Here is a 14754-nt window from a genome sequence, read left to right on the forward strand (position 1 = left end):
GATCCCTTGAGGACCACTTTAATTGAACCTTTTTGTCACATGTCCATTCGAAGGCACATGAGTCAAATCCCAAAAGAGGCAAGTTGAGCCAACCTACGGAAAAAAGGTGGATCATGTGAACATTTCGTGAATGGCTAAACGTACAGGCTAGTTACGGTCACGTTTGAGACCACACAAAATCTCAACCAAAACAGGAAATCAAACTCATTCACTGCCCACTGAAACCCGGCGGCGATGTCGCCGCACTTCTCTCCAACCATCGACTGCCACACCATCGTTGGACAAATTCTCTCCATTAAAAAAATCCCACTTTTCACTGAGAACTTGTACTCTCTTAATTATTGCCATTTCCCTTCTCTCTCCTCCGCCAGTGCCATCAAAACCAGATCCCTCTCTCCCTTTCTTTCCCCATCTCATTCTCTCATTTCCATCTCAAGTTTCTTCCCCTGTTCCCTCACAAGTCGAGGGTTCCACTCCCGCGACTCCTCACCTTGTTTTGACCATTTCTGTCTCGACGCAGCAGGCATTCGGGACAATACAATGTCGGCTTCTGAAGATGGGGATGCGAGAGTCCAAGGGATATTTAATGCAATTCGAGTAGTTCCAGATTTTCCAAAGCCTGGTATTTAGTTCAACTTAATTACCCTTTAAACCCTCAGCTGTTTCTTGAAGTTCACTCTTTCGGCTTTTCAAGAAGGCCGATGTCAGTCTAAATTTGTTAACTGCTGTTTATCTCGAGGATTTTGATGCCACAGTTTGTTTGTTATAGTTTTTTGGTGTATATCTTCGAACACTTCGTTTGTGATTTCACGGAAGTCGAAATGCTTTTCACCAGTTTCTGAAGAGCTTTATTTCTTGTTTGTCACGGATTTCTCTTATAGGATGTTGTTTGAATGTGCCGTGCTAGTTTTAATTTACTTCATATTTATTTTTGGTGAATTTCGGATTATCAACTAAGTTGTAAATTTGATATCTTTTGGACAGGAATAATGTTTCAGGACATAACGACGTTACTTCTGGATCACAAGGCATTTCGGGACAGCATTGATATATTTGTTGAGAGATACAAGGATAAGAATATTGCAGTTGTAGCAGGTACGCTCCCACCATTGATAATCTTCTCTGTTGAAAATTCTCTTATATGGCATTCTATGGCGTGAATATCCCTTGGAAGTATTTTTTAGTAATATCACAAAATATTGAAGTATTTTCAAGTAGTATCACAAAACATTGATTGCAGGGGTTCTGTTGTTGCCCATCGCGTTCTTGCTATTACTGGATTTTTTTTTATAAGCAATGGGTTTTTGGTACAAAAGGAAATAGGTCACTCCCATGTCAATATGTCAGATAGGACGAATCTAGTGGCCGCGAGTGAGCTCTTTTTTTTTAGAAACAAGAATTAAGTTCAAATTTCTTCTCTATTTTTTAATGCAACTCATAAACAAATTTCTGTAGCAAAACAATAAAAAGTTGAGGGTTTGTTTTTGATTTAATATGACTTTTATTGTTTAATTTTCTTTGCCAAACTTAAGGGCAATTCTTATGTTTTTTCTGCACTGGTGTTTTTATTTTTATTTTTTTAAACCTTAAGTTCATCATTGTCAATTTTGAACATGGACACGAAACAGTTGTCTTACCTGATAATAATCAGACGATGCTCTTTTGACAAACTTAATGGCAGTTCTTCTCTCTTTTCTTTGCAATGGTCTGTTTCGTTAGAGTTGATTTTTTCCAACGATCCCTTTCTCAATGGTGAGCTGTAGGCTCAAATAGGGAGTTGTATATGACCAGTTGACATAGTTATCTTTAAACAACACTGGGCCTCCTTCATTGCTATATAATGGAGGTCTTCTATGTACTTTTAAACATTGGGAGCAATAGAATATTTTCTGTGGTTTTAGAGCGGGTGTTTCCTGCCTTGCTGAATTTTTAGTTTTATTTTTATTTTCTAATAATTTTTGTTAATGGGGTTTTGCAATTTTTCTGAGTTCAAATCTTGTATTTCTGGGGTTTGTCTCTGATCTTATGTGGTCAGACCTGAGTTTGATCAGACCTACGGCTTCTTGATATCCAAAGTTCCGGGGTTCAGCTTGGCGTCGTGTTTATTGCTCTAAGATGGTTTTATGCAGATCTGTTTTTAAACGCTGGCAAAGTATCTACCCTTAGCACTAACATGGGGTCCATAGTGAGCATTACATTGCCATTTATTGCTATAAGAGCCGAACATCCTGTGCACTTAAATTCATTTAGCTTGATCTATCATTGTCTTCTCTCATTACACGCCCTCGGTTCCCTACCAATCTTGTCTAGGCACAAAAGGGTCTTGTTTGGTGTACATACCAGTGAGTAGATCGATTGTGTGAGAGGGCACTACACCAAATGACAAACAACCTAATTTGCTTGTTCATCGCTCAATGGCCCTGAGACGTAAAGAGATCTATGGAAGGTGAAGCGAACAAAGTTCCTTCTACAAATTAATTACTCCAAAAGACTTGGAATATGAAGTTATCCATTGAGGATATAAATATTATATTAAATATATAAATAAGAATGATAATGATTTACAATGAGAACGAGAGGCTTGCTTATATCAGGCAAGTGTCTCTTCATGGAGAGTCATGTCTCATTTAGACATGCCTCTTCAACCTAATTACTAATTATTATTAACTAATCATTATTACAATTATCCTCGTTACTTATATTTATATTATTTATATATTTTATTCGTAACATTGCCTTCTTCCTCAAAAAGCTTTGTCCTCAAAGCTTGTCAATGAAAAAGGCTTGATCTCTTTTTCGGCTTCAAATGACTTTCTCTCTCTGACAATCATCTTCGTCGATACAAGGTGATATGATCTTCTAAGTGACAAACAAAATTGTCGCACTGAGAAGGGATCAGACCATCCTAAATTAATCTTCTGTGGAATATTTTGATCACTGCAATTTTGTAACGACTTGTCATCATAGCACTGGATTGATGTTATGTCATTATTCTCTGGAACATTAGTTTGTTGTTTTTGATCTGAATGGTCCCGATACGTAGCTTGGTTGATTTGTCATCAACTTGAATTCTTACATTTGATGCTTCCTTCTCGATAAGTTGTTGTACCATGTTTTCTAAGGACTTCTTATCCTTCTCCAATACCAATGAAGCGAACAAAGTTCCTTCTACAAATTAATTACTCCAAAAGACTTGGAATATGAAGTTATCCATTGAGGATATAAATATTATATTAAATATATAAATAAGAATGATAATGATTTACAATGAGAACGAGAGGCTTGCTTATATATCAGGCAAGTGTCTCTTCATGGAGAGTCATGTCTCATTTAGACATGCCTCTTCAACCTAATTACTAATTATTATTAACTAATCATTATTACAATTATCATCGTTACTTATATTTATATTATTTATATATTTTATTCGTAACAGAAGGTGCAAGTTTTGAGTGCAAATAAGCATTATATCCAGCATGCTGATTCAAGTATCCCTATCATATTTACTTCAACTTGTTTGCTGTAAACAACCCTCGACTACCAACGTTTTCCATTGATTTCTATGGTGGGGCATCTGTCCATCCCTAATAATAATTACTTCATCGCTGTTGTTGATGGTGTGACTTGCCCATTCTTGGAATGTTTGGGAAAGGATTTATTGTGATTGGTTTCTGTTGGGATCTTTGCTTTGGCCGCTTTCTTGGGTAGTGATAGTGGTAACTATTACTCATACTCGTCATTTTAGTGCCTAATTCAACAAGGTTAGATCCATTGCAGGTCCAAAGAAGTTCTTTGGACCAGGTCAAAGCAGTACCATGTTGTCACGATTTAATTTTATTTTGGGGCTCAATTCATGCTTTGCGTGGTCCTTTTTCATAATTTTGTTTTGGAAGCTTTTTTCCTTAAAAGTGTTTTTGGCCCCACACATTTTTCAAAATTGGGATATTAATTTTTAAAATTTTCGATCAAGTCCCAAGAATTAAAAAAAATAAAAATTAAATCCTATGAAAATGACACCCATTAGAGAATGATTATGTCCATTTGGTTGACATTGAAATGCATTTGATGTCCTTATGGTTGGCAGTTATGAAGGCCTACTCATTGGCTAGTCATGTAGACCTAGGTGGATTGTGTGGTGATTGGAAGTGTAGAGTTGTTGTTTTTGTTATCTTTAACCTTGTTGTAGTAGTTTTGTTTTTGCGGCTAGTGGAAATACATCTTGCTAACATGGTGTTATCATGATGGTTTAAAGGTTGTAGGAACTTTGTGACAAAAAGGAAGCAGAGCAACTTTGCAACGAGGTCCTTCATTTGTAGTCCATTGTTGTTGTCTTGCGAAAAGAAAGCACTACACTCAAGAATTGCTTCCAAAATACTGTCACTGAAAAAACAGTTAGGTTGACAATCTGGAATCAACCATGGGCAAGTATTTCCAGGATCCTGCATATGAGTTTTAGGAAAAGATTGACCTCTTTGATGATTTGGAGGAGGAAGTTAGTCCTTGTTTGACTCAGAAAATGCAATTTTGACGAAGAAAATTTGGAAGGTGGAGGAGCAAAATAATAAGCGAGATATGGAGCTTTGCTATTTAAAAGCCTCAATGGAACTTGTTTGTGAAGAAGCAAGCCCTCGTCAAGTTCTCTTCAAGTAGAGAAATAAATTGTTGGATCAATATCAAACTTTGAAATAAGATTATGATGCTTTGTCACAAGTGATTGAGAAGGATGAGGTCATTTAGAATTTGCAAGAGTGCAAACAACACCTTGAATTGGAAGTCAATTGCCTTCAAAATGGTTAGAGGGAGAATACTATTGTTTAGCTATCACACTCACTTGTTGTTTTTGATAATGGTTCTTTTGTTTCACCTAGCTTTGAAAAATACAACACTTGTATTGGGTCTCGATCGCTGAGCAAAATGGGATATACTAGAGGAGGACTTGAAAAGAATGGACGAGGTATCGTTGTTCCTATTAACCTACAATGTAGACATAATGAGTAGGGTTTGGATATGATCCCTTTGACAACCCATTACCTACATCCAACTCTGTTGAGACTAGGAGGTGTTGTTTGTTGTTGGAGAAATTTAGAGTGAGGTGCTGGAAGAACATGCCCCTGCTGATTATGATAATAGATCGACAACATGGTTGCTAATGTCATTCTAGATGACAGTGTTGCTACACACAACTTTGAGTCTACGGAATTAAACACTAAGTCATATCAACATCCTCATCAGAGAAAATCACCTAAGCATCAACATCTTGGTCACATAGTAGCCTTTCTTTCAAATCATTACAGAAGAGACATGAAAGGATGGATTGTGGACTAGTGCTGACCATTAGGATCAATTGTGTTTGTATCGATGGGATGGTCATGGCATTATTTGAAAAGATGTTTGCAAAATTCATCTCTTTTTGGCTCATCAGTTGTGCAGTCGTACAAAGTTCCTCTTGTTAGTCATTGATTGATGCGACTCCCTCAATTGTGTTTTGGTGGGAGGGGGGATTTGTTGATGACAGAGACTGTTGATTCTTGCTCCTCCTGTTATTGTGTTTCAAGGCGGTAGGGAAGTTTGATAATGACAAATACTGTTGTTGTTGCTTTGTTGTTGTTGACTTTTTGTCATTTTTCGTGTTTGATTAGTGTGATGGTGACAATGTTCAAACAACATCATGAGTGTTGTTGTACTGTGTTTGAGCTGAGTTTGCCACACTTACAAGCCTCATTGTTTGTTTGTTGGTTGATGGTGTTGTTTTTGTTTGAAGCCTTTGTCTTGGTTCTTTACTAGTGCCTATTTTCTCTGAAGCATTTTTGGGGAAGTTAACAATGTTTAGACATCAACCAACCTCATTGAGGGTTTTATGGCTCTCATGTTCATGGTTTTGGTATTTAAACCTTTTGTACTTTCTGATTGGAGCCAACTGTTATTCTTGTCGTTTAATGGATTGTTGTGGGATCTACGGTTTTAGCTCCATGCTTATCTAAGCACTGACATCTTTCTCTCTTTTGGAGAAGAGTGTTTTTTTCCTATGTATTTCTTTCCTTTTCTCTACATATGAGAGTTTGTACTTGGGTAGATTTGTTGTTGGGGCCTAATTTTTTTCTTTATGTTTACTCCCTTTGTTTCACTTAAGGGGGGCTGTTAGAGTTGGTCTTTTCTAACGTTTCCTTCCCTAGTGAGCTAGCTATAGTGAGTTGTAGGCTCATATAGAGATTTCTATTTGCCCAATTGTCATAGTTATCTTTAACTGACATTAGGTCTCCTCCATTGCTATATAACAGAGGTCTTCTATGTACTTCTAAACATTGTGAGCAATAGAATACTCTGACATGTTTTTATTGTTTAAATTTTCAATATTTTTTTTTGTTTTATAAGTTGTGTGGGTCCTGAGATGACTGCAGGCTTAACCTTTGGCTTGAGAAATTGCGACCTTGGGGCATTTAAGCCATCAAAATCACCCAAGAATCGCACCTGGTCTGGGCCACATCAACCCTTAACATGGCTAGATTTTTGCCCATAGGATTTTGAACCTATGACCTTCACATCACGGAGTGTCTTAATAGTACACCCCATCACTGTCTATTCTACGCCCTGTGGGCTTAAATTTTCAATATTAATAAAGAGCTAATTCTCTTAAGTTGAAGGGGTTGACAAGTTGCCACCCTGCTACTTTTGATTGGTTTTTGCTTTTGTTGTACAAGCACACATTCTAGGTATCCCTCTTTACTTTGTGAGATGAGAATATAACCATTGAGTGATGCAAAATGTAGCACATATGAAGAAATTGGAGTGAGAAAGGTGGGGAGAATCAAATTTATTCATGTAGAAATCAAAGATTTCAATGTTGCATTTAATTGGTATGGTTATCATGGAGGTGGTCCAAGTTCCAAGATGGTTGAATCATACTGCTAGTCTTGCAAAAACCTTCCATATTTATTGGCACACTTGGGGATAAATTGAGAGGAGAACCAAATTTATGGTGGAATAAAATGAGGTTGGAAAATATAAACTCTTTGAGATTCTCCAAAATGCTAATAGAACATGGAAGGGGGACCATTGTGGGCCTAGAGAGTTAGATAAGAACTAAAGCCTTTTTTTCATGCTGACGGCTTTGTTTGTTAGCTAGTTTGCTAATTTCTTTGAGGTTATTTTTAGGTGGGAAATTTTGTATCCCTCATACTTGTCTCATGTTGTGACGATCCATGAAATGTAGCTTCCGATTTCTTGTAGTGGATTTTCAATCTTTTCATTGAGGTTGTTTATGATTAATTTTGGAATTGTCTTCAAAGATAATGTTCTTGAAGCCTAGTTTAAACTTTCTTTGATTTTGTAGATCAAGCAACCAATTTTGCTGGTTGGTTGATTTGTAGCCCAAAAATTACGTGTTGATTCTTACTATGTTCCCTTCATAGATCCCTAAAGACACTCCATACCCTTGCAATGCTTTGGTTGTCATAAGAGGTTGCATTAAAATTGCACAATATACTTGATCCATCTTCTAAAGGGGGGAGGTCATTTTCCAATTCTCTTATATGGCATTCTATGGCATGAATATACCTTGGAAGTATTTTGAAGTAATATCACAAAACAATGATTACAAAGGTTTTTTTATTGTCCACCCCATTCTTGCTATTATTGGATTTTTTTTTTTTTTTTTTTTTTTTTTTAAGCAATGGGTTTTTGGTACAAAGGAAATAGGTCACTCCCATGTCAATATGTCATATAGGACGAATCTAGTGACTGTGAGTGAGCTCTATTATTTTAGAAATAAGAATTAAGTTTAAATTTCATCTTTATTTTTTAATGCATCTCATAAACAAGTTTCTGTAGCAAAACAATAAAAAGTTGAGGGTTTGTTTTTGATTTAATATAACTTATGTTGTTTAATTTTCTTTGCCAAACTTAATGGCAATTCTTATGTTTTTTCTGCATAGGTGTTTTAATTTTAATTTTTAACCTTAAGTTCATCATCGTCAATTTTGAACATGGATACGAACCAATTATCTTAGCTGATAATAATTAGACGATGCTCTTTTGCCAAACTTAATAGCAATTCTTCTTTGTTTTTTTGCATCGGTCTGTTTTATTAGAGTTGGTCTTTTCCAAGGATTCCTTTCCAAATAGGGATTTGTTTATGCCCAATTGTCATAGATATCTTTAACCAACACTGGGCCTCCTTCATTGCTATATAATGGAGGTCTTCTATGCACCTTTAAACATTGCAAGTAATAGAATATTCTTCCATGGTTTTAGAGTGAGTGTTTCCTACCTTGCTGAATTTTTAGTTTTTTTTTTTTTTTAATAATTTTTGTTAATGGGCTTTTGCAATTTTTCTAAGTTCAGATCTTTGTATTTTTGGGGTTTCTCTCTTACCTTGTGTGGTCAGGCTTGAGTTTGATTAGACCTACAATTTCTTGATATTCAAGTTTATGGGGTTTAGCTTGGCACTTTGTTTCTCACTCTAACATGGTTTTATGTAGATCCATTTCTAAATGTTGGCCAAGTAGCACTGGCAGGGGGTCCATAGGGGGCATCACATTGCCATAAGAGTTGAACATTCTGTGTACATAAATTCATTCAACCTGACCTATCATTGTCTTCTATCATTACACCATGCTTGGTTCCCTGCCAATCTTGTCTAGGCACAAAGGGACTTGTCCGGTGTACATACCAATGAGTAGATCGATTGTGTGAGAGGGCACTTTACCGAATGACAATCGACCCAATTTGCTTGTTCATCGCCCAGTCGTAAAGAGATCTACAGAAGGAGCAAGTTTTGAGTGCAAACAAGCATTATATCCAGCCAGCTAATTCAAGTATCCCTTTGATATTTGCTTCAACTCGTCTACTGTAAGCAATCCTCGACTACCAACGTTTTCCATTGATTTCTATGGCGAGGCACCCGTCCATCCCTAATAATAATTATGTCATCGCTATTGCTGATGGTGTGACTTGCCCATTCTTGGAATGTTTGGGAAAGGATTTATTATGTTTGTTTTCTGCTAGGATCTTTGCTTTGGCCGTTTTCTTGGGCAGTGGTAGTTGCAACTATTACTTATACTCATCATAGTAGTGCCTAATGCAACAAGGTTAGATCTGATGCAAATCTAAAGAAGCTGCCCATTTGGCTATAAGTAGTTTTCACCATTGTAGATGCTTTGTAGACAAGATGGTGCTGGATTTGGGCATCCACATGGTCGCCGCGGGTACCAAGTTTGAATCCTCGTAATGAAAGGGCTTTGATCCATACTTTTGTCTATCGTTTACGATTAGATTGAATATATTCAATCAACCTTTAGATTTGCTGCCAATGATCATTGATTTGCACAGTGCCCTCTTACATGTAGCAAGTCCACTTCTTCCTTCATTTGGACTATTCGGGGGAATATGTTTTAGAGAAATCGTAGCCTCCTGTCTTTGATTTGAAGCAAGTTCTTTGGACCTGGTCAAAGAAGCACCACGCTGTCATAAGCTAATTTTATTTTGGGGGCCAATTCATGCTTTGAGTGGTCCTTTTTCACAAATTTTGTTTGGAAGATTTTTTTCCGTAAAAGTGTTTTTGGCCCCACACATTTTTTAAAATTGGGATATTAATTTCTAAAATTTTCGTTGAAGTCCCAAGAATCTTTAAAAAAATAATTAAAATCCTATGAAAATGATGCTCATTGGAGAATGATCATGTCCATTTGGTTGACATTGAAATGTATTTGGTGTCCTTATGATTGGCAGTTATGAAAGGCTTGCTTGTTGGCTAGTCATGCAGAGCTAGGTAAAATGTGTGGTGACTAGACGTATAAAGTTGTTGTTGTTGCTACCATTAGCCTTGTTTTGTAGTAGTTTTGTTTGAGGCTAGTAGAAATACATTTGCTAACATGGTGTTATCAAGATGGGTAAAAGGTTGTAGGAGCTTCGTGGCAAAAAGGAAGCAGGGCAAATTTGCAACAAGGTCCTGCATTTGCAGCCCATTGTTGTTGTCTTGCGAAAAGAAAATGCTACACTCAAGAATTGCTTCCAAAACACTCATTGAAAAAATAGGAAGGTTGACAATCTGGAGTCAACCATGGGCAAGCATTTCCAAGATCTTGCATGAGTTTTAGGAAAAGATTGACCTCTTTGATGATTTGGAGGAGGAAGTTGAGTCCTTGTTTGACTTAGAAATTGTAATTTTGAGGAAGCAAATTTGGAAGGTGGAGGAGCAAAATAATTAGCGAGATATGGAGGTTTGCTATTTAAAAGCCTTAATGGAACTTGTTTATGAAGAAGCAAGCCCTCTTCAAGTTCTCTTCGAGTAGAGAACAATAAATTGTTGGATCAATATCAAACTTTGAAATAAGATTATGATACTTTGTCACAACAATTGATTGAGAAGGATGAGGTCATTTAGAATTTGCAAGAGTGCAAACAACACCTTGAATTGGAAGTTGCGTGCAGAATGCTTAGAGGGAGAATACTATTGTTGAGCTATGACACTCACTTCTTGTTGTTGATATTGGTGCTTTTGTTTCACCTAGCTTTGAAAAATACAACACTGGTATTGCGTCTTGATTGTTGAGCAAAATGGAATATACTAGAGGAGGACTTGAAAAGAATGGACAGGGCATCGTTGTTCCTCTACAATGTAGACATAAAGAGCAAGATTGGATATGATCCCTTTGACGCTTCATTTCCTACATGCAACTCTGTTGAGACTAGAGAGGTGTTGCTCGTTGCCAGAGAAATTTTGATCGAGGTGCTAGAAGAACATGCTCCTACTGATTATGATAAATAGATCGACAACAAGGTTGCCAATATCATTCTAGATGACAGTGTTGCTACACCCAACTTTGAGTTTGCATAATTAAACACTGAGCCATATCAACATCCTCATTAGAGAAAATCACCCAAGCATCAATATCTTCGTCACATAGTAGCCTTGCTTTAAGACCATTACAGAAGAGATATTAAAGGATGCACTGTGGACACGTGCTGAACATTAGGATCGATTGTGTTTGGATCGATGGATGGTCAAGGCATCATTTGAAAAGATGTTTGCGAAATTCATATCTTTCTGGCTCATCAGTTGTGTAGTCATACAAAGTTCCTCTTGTTAGTCATTGATTGATGCGACCCCCTCAATTTTGTTTTGGTGTGAGGGCTGGTATTTTGATGACGAAGACTATCGATTCTCGCTCCTCCTACTGTTGTGTTTCAAGGCAGTGGGGAAGTAAGATAATGACAGATACTGTTGTTGTTTCTTTGTTGTCATTTTTTGTGTTTGATTAGTGTGATGGTCACAATGTTCAAACAACATCATGAGTGTTGTTGTACTGTGTTTGAGCTGAGTTCTCCATACTTACAAGCCTCATTGCTTGTTTGTTGGTTGATGGTGTTGCTTTTGTTTGAAGCCTTTGTCTTGGTTCTTTACTAGTGCCTATTTTCTCCGAAGCATTTTTGAGGAAGTTAACAGTGTTTAGAGATCAACCAACCTCATCGAGGGTTTTATGGCTCTCATGTTCATGGTTTTGGCACTTTAACCTTTCGTACTTCCTGATTGGGCCCATATTTTATTCTTGTCATTTAACACATCGTTGTGGGATCTACGATTTCAGCGCCATGCTTATCTAAGCATTGCATCTTTCTCTCATTTGGAGAAGAGTTTTTTTCCTACGTATTTCTCACCTTTTCTCTTCTTATGAGAGTTTGTGCTTGGGTACCTTATGAGGCCTTGTTGGTGGGACCCGATTTTTTTCTTTATGTTTACTCCCTATATTTCACTGAAGGGGGGTTGTTAGAGTTGGTCTTTTCCAATGCTTCCTTTCCTAGTGAGCTAGCTATAGTGAGTTGTAGGCTCATATAGGGATTTCTATTTGCCCAATTGTCATAGTTATCTTTAACCGACATAGGGCCTCCTCCATTGCTATATAATAGAGGTCTTCTATGTGCTTCTAAACATTGTGAGCAATAGAATACTCTTACATGTTTTTATTGTTTAAATGTTCAATATTTCTTTTGTTTGCTAAGTTGTGTGGGTCCTGTGATGACTGCATGTTTAACCTTTGGCTTGAGAAATTGCTACCTAGGGGCATCTAAGCCGTCAAAATCACCTGAGAATCTCCCCCGGCCTGGGCCACACCAGTGCTTAACATGGCTAGATTTTTGCCAACAGAGTTTTGAACCTGTGACCTTCACATCACGAAGTATCTTAACTGTACACCCCATCACTGTCTATTCTACGCCCCGTGGGCTTAAATTTTCAATATTAATAAAGAGCTAATTCTCTTTAGTTGAAGGGGTTGAGAAGTTGCCACCCTGTTGCTTTTGATTGGTTTGTGCTTTTGTTGTACAAACACACATTCTAGGCATCCCTCTTTTCTTTGTGAGACGAGGATATAACCATTGAGTAATGCAAAATGTAGCACATACGAAGAAAATGGAGTGAGAAAGGTGGGGAGAAGCAAATTTATTCATGTAGAAATCAAAGATTTCAATGTTACATTAAAATGGCATGGTTATCATGGAGGTGTTCCAAGTTCCAAGATGGTTGAATCATACTGCTAGTCTTGCAATGACCTTCCATATTTGTTGGCACACTTGGGGATAAATTGAGAGGAGAACCAAATTTATGATGGAATAAAATGAGGTTGGAGAATATAAACTCTTTGAGATCCTCTAAAATGCTAATAGAACATTTAAGGGGGACCATTATGGGCCTAGAGGGTTAGATAAGAACTAAATTGCTTCTTTCATGCTGATGGCTTTGTTTGTTAGGAAGTTTGCTAATTTCTTTGAGGTTATTTTTATGTGGGAAAATTTGTATCCCTCACACTTCTCTCGGGTTGTCACGATCCATGAAATGTTGATTTTGGGTAGCATCCAATGTGCTCTAGCTCCAAAATTTTGTGGAGAGGCTAGAATACATGAGATATCCAAAACCCAGAAATCGTTTGGAGAAATTCCACCTGGATTGTGAGTTATTAAAATAATGAATATTTTTAATGGGGTTCCTAAGTCTAAACTTAGGAAAATAAAAATATTAATGGGTATTAATAAAAATATGGGTGAGAAGCTTCTAAGAGACGAGGATCAAGTCTGTTTTAATCTTAGCAGTTGATTAGGGACTTAATCTCGATGTTGAATCATCAACAAGAAAAGTATAAGAGGAGGCTTGAAGGTCAGTTGGAGAGACACCGAATGATCAAATCAGTTTGATTTTTTTGGGGCGTGGTTTGCTGAGAAAATCGAACTAGTGATCTGAGTTGCAGTGAGAGGGGCAGAAGCAGAGATTTGGATTGGGAAGGAGTTTCGAGCCAAAGAGTACCAGGCAGAGAAGCAGTAGTAGCATCAGAGAGGCAGCGCAGAGGCCTACGCAACCCAGGAAGGGGTTCACGCAATGTTGATGCAAAGCAAAGGGGCTCTTGCAGTGGCAGTGTAGGATATTCATCAGAAATTCGAGATTTTGATGGAGAAGCGAGGTTCTAAACTGGGAGGGCTGAACAACAGTCTTCCTCCAACAAATTGATCCAATAGAAGGGGTGACGCAGTTTCCTAGAGGCAAGACGTTGGCCCAAGCAGGGCTTGTGCTAGGATTTCACAGTGCTTGCCCCTCAGTGGATCAGTTGTGACTTGGAGAATGAGGTAAACCCTCGTATGTATTTCTTATTGCCGTGATTTCTCTAAAAGGTTAGCCGGTGTGAGAGGCAACCTATTGTACTCCGATTCTGCATGCTTAATAATACCAACCCTCTATCTGCTGCATCAGTTTTCCCGCATTGGGTTTTTTGGGGACGTGTTGCCCAAATATAATGGTGTCCCTTGTATATTTGTCTCATATATTGTTTCAATTTATGATCTGTATGTTAGTGTAGTCTGCAGTAGTGTTTTTCATCATTGTTTATAAATAAATAACTTGTTGAATGAAATAACAAATAGGAGATGATAAACCAGTGACTGCAGTAGGATTTCTGTGTCTAGATTCAGAAATTTTCACATGAAATGTAGCTTCCAATTTCCTGTAGTGGATTTTGAATCTTTTCATTGAGGCTGTTTATGATTAATTTTGGAATTGTCTTCAAAGATAATGTTCTTGAAACCTGGTTTAAACATTCTTTGATTTTCTAGATCAAGCAACCGATTTTGCTTGGTTGTTTAATTTGTAGCCCAGAAATTACGAGTTGATTCTTACTATGTCCCCTTCATAGATCCCTAAATACACCCCATACCCTTGCTATGCTTTGGATATCATTAGAGGCTCCATCAAAATTGTACAATATACTTGACCCATCTTCTAAAGGGAGGATTCCTTGGTCACTGTCCAATGTTATAAATTCTTAAATTCTATACATTAAATGATATAAATTCTACTCTTTTGAATATGAGAATTGCTGTTGTTTAACGACACAAAAATGAGGGCCAAAGGTTATTTATTGTTTTTACTCTTTTGAGGGCCTTGCCATCTACATGTTTCTGTAGTTATAGGGATTAGTCATAATTTAATTACTTCATTCTATCATTCTAGTTTATTTTGTTTTCTCTATGTAAAATTAGTCATGATGTGCTTCTATTGAAAGCAATTTACTGGATGGTTATAAGCATTTTGTATCCCAAATTCTAACTAGTGTCATCAATGGAATTACTTGTTGCTGGTTTGTAAGGATGTTGATAACATTTATAGAACAATGAGCGGAATTCAATTTGCAATGGGTTAAGTTAGCATTTTATTTTGTGTAATTTAGTTGATTTGTCAAAGTAAATTATTCCTTTTGTGTTATAATTACATCC

At 37.1% G+C, this 14754-nt stretch overlaps 1 protein-coding gene across 2 annotated transcripts in view; it reads left to right on the forward strand.

The window, feature by feature from the left end:
- The first annotated feature begins 229 nt into the window (after positions 1-229).
- LOC149185153 (adenine phosphoribosyltransferase 1-like) overlaps positions 230-14754 on the forward strand; it is a 129030-nt gene continuing 114505 nt past the window's right edge. Inside the window, exons 1-2 of one of the 2 annotated variants that reach the window (XM_089417781.1) lie at positions 230-622; positions 985-1095. In XM_089417781.1, the coding sequence (XP_089273907.1) occupies positions 235-622; positions 985-1095 (499 nt within the window). In that variant the 5' untranslated portion in view covers positions 230-234. The remainder of the gene's footprint in view (positions 623-984; positions 1096-14754) is intronic. The other variant, XM_089417780.1, reaches the window with a different exon arrangement.

The sequence above is a fragment of the Pinus tabuliformis genome, chromosome 3_2 (assembly GCF_031772625.1).
Source record: "Pinus tabuliformis cultivar Carrire ecotype Pingquan chromosome 3_2, CPIR1, whole genome shotgun sequence".
Classification (NCBI taxonomy): domain Eukaryota; kingdom Viridiplantae; phylum Streptophyta; class Pinopsida; order Pinales; family Pinaceae; genus Pinus; species Pinus tabuliformis.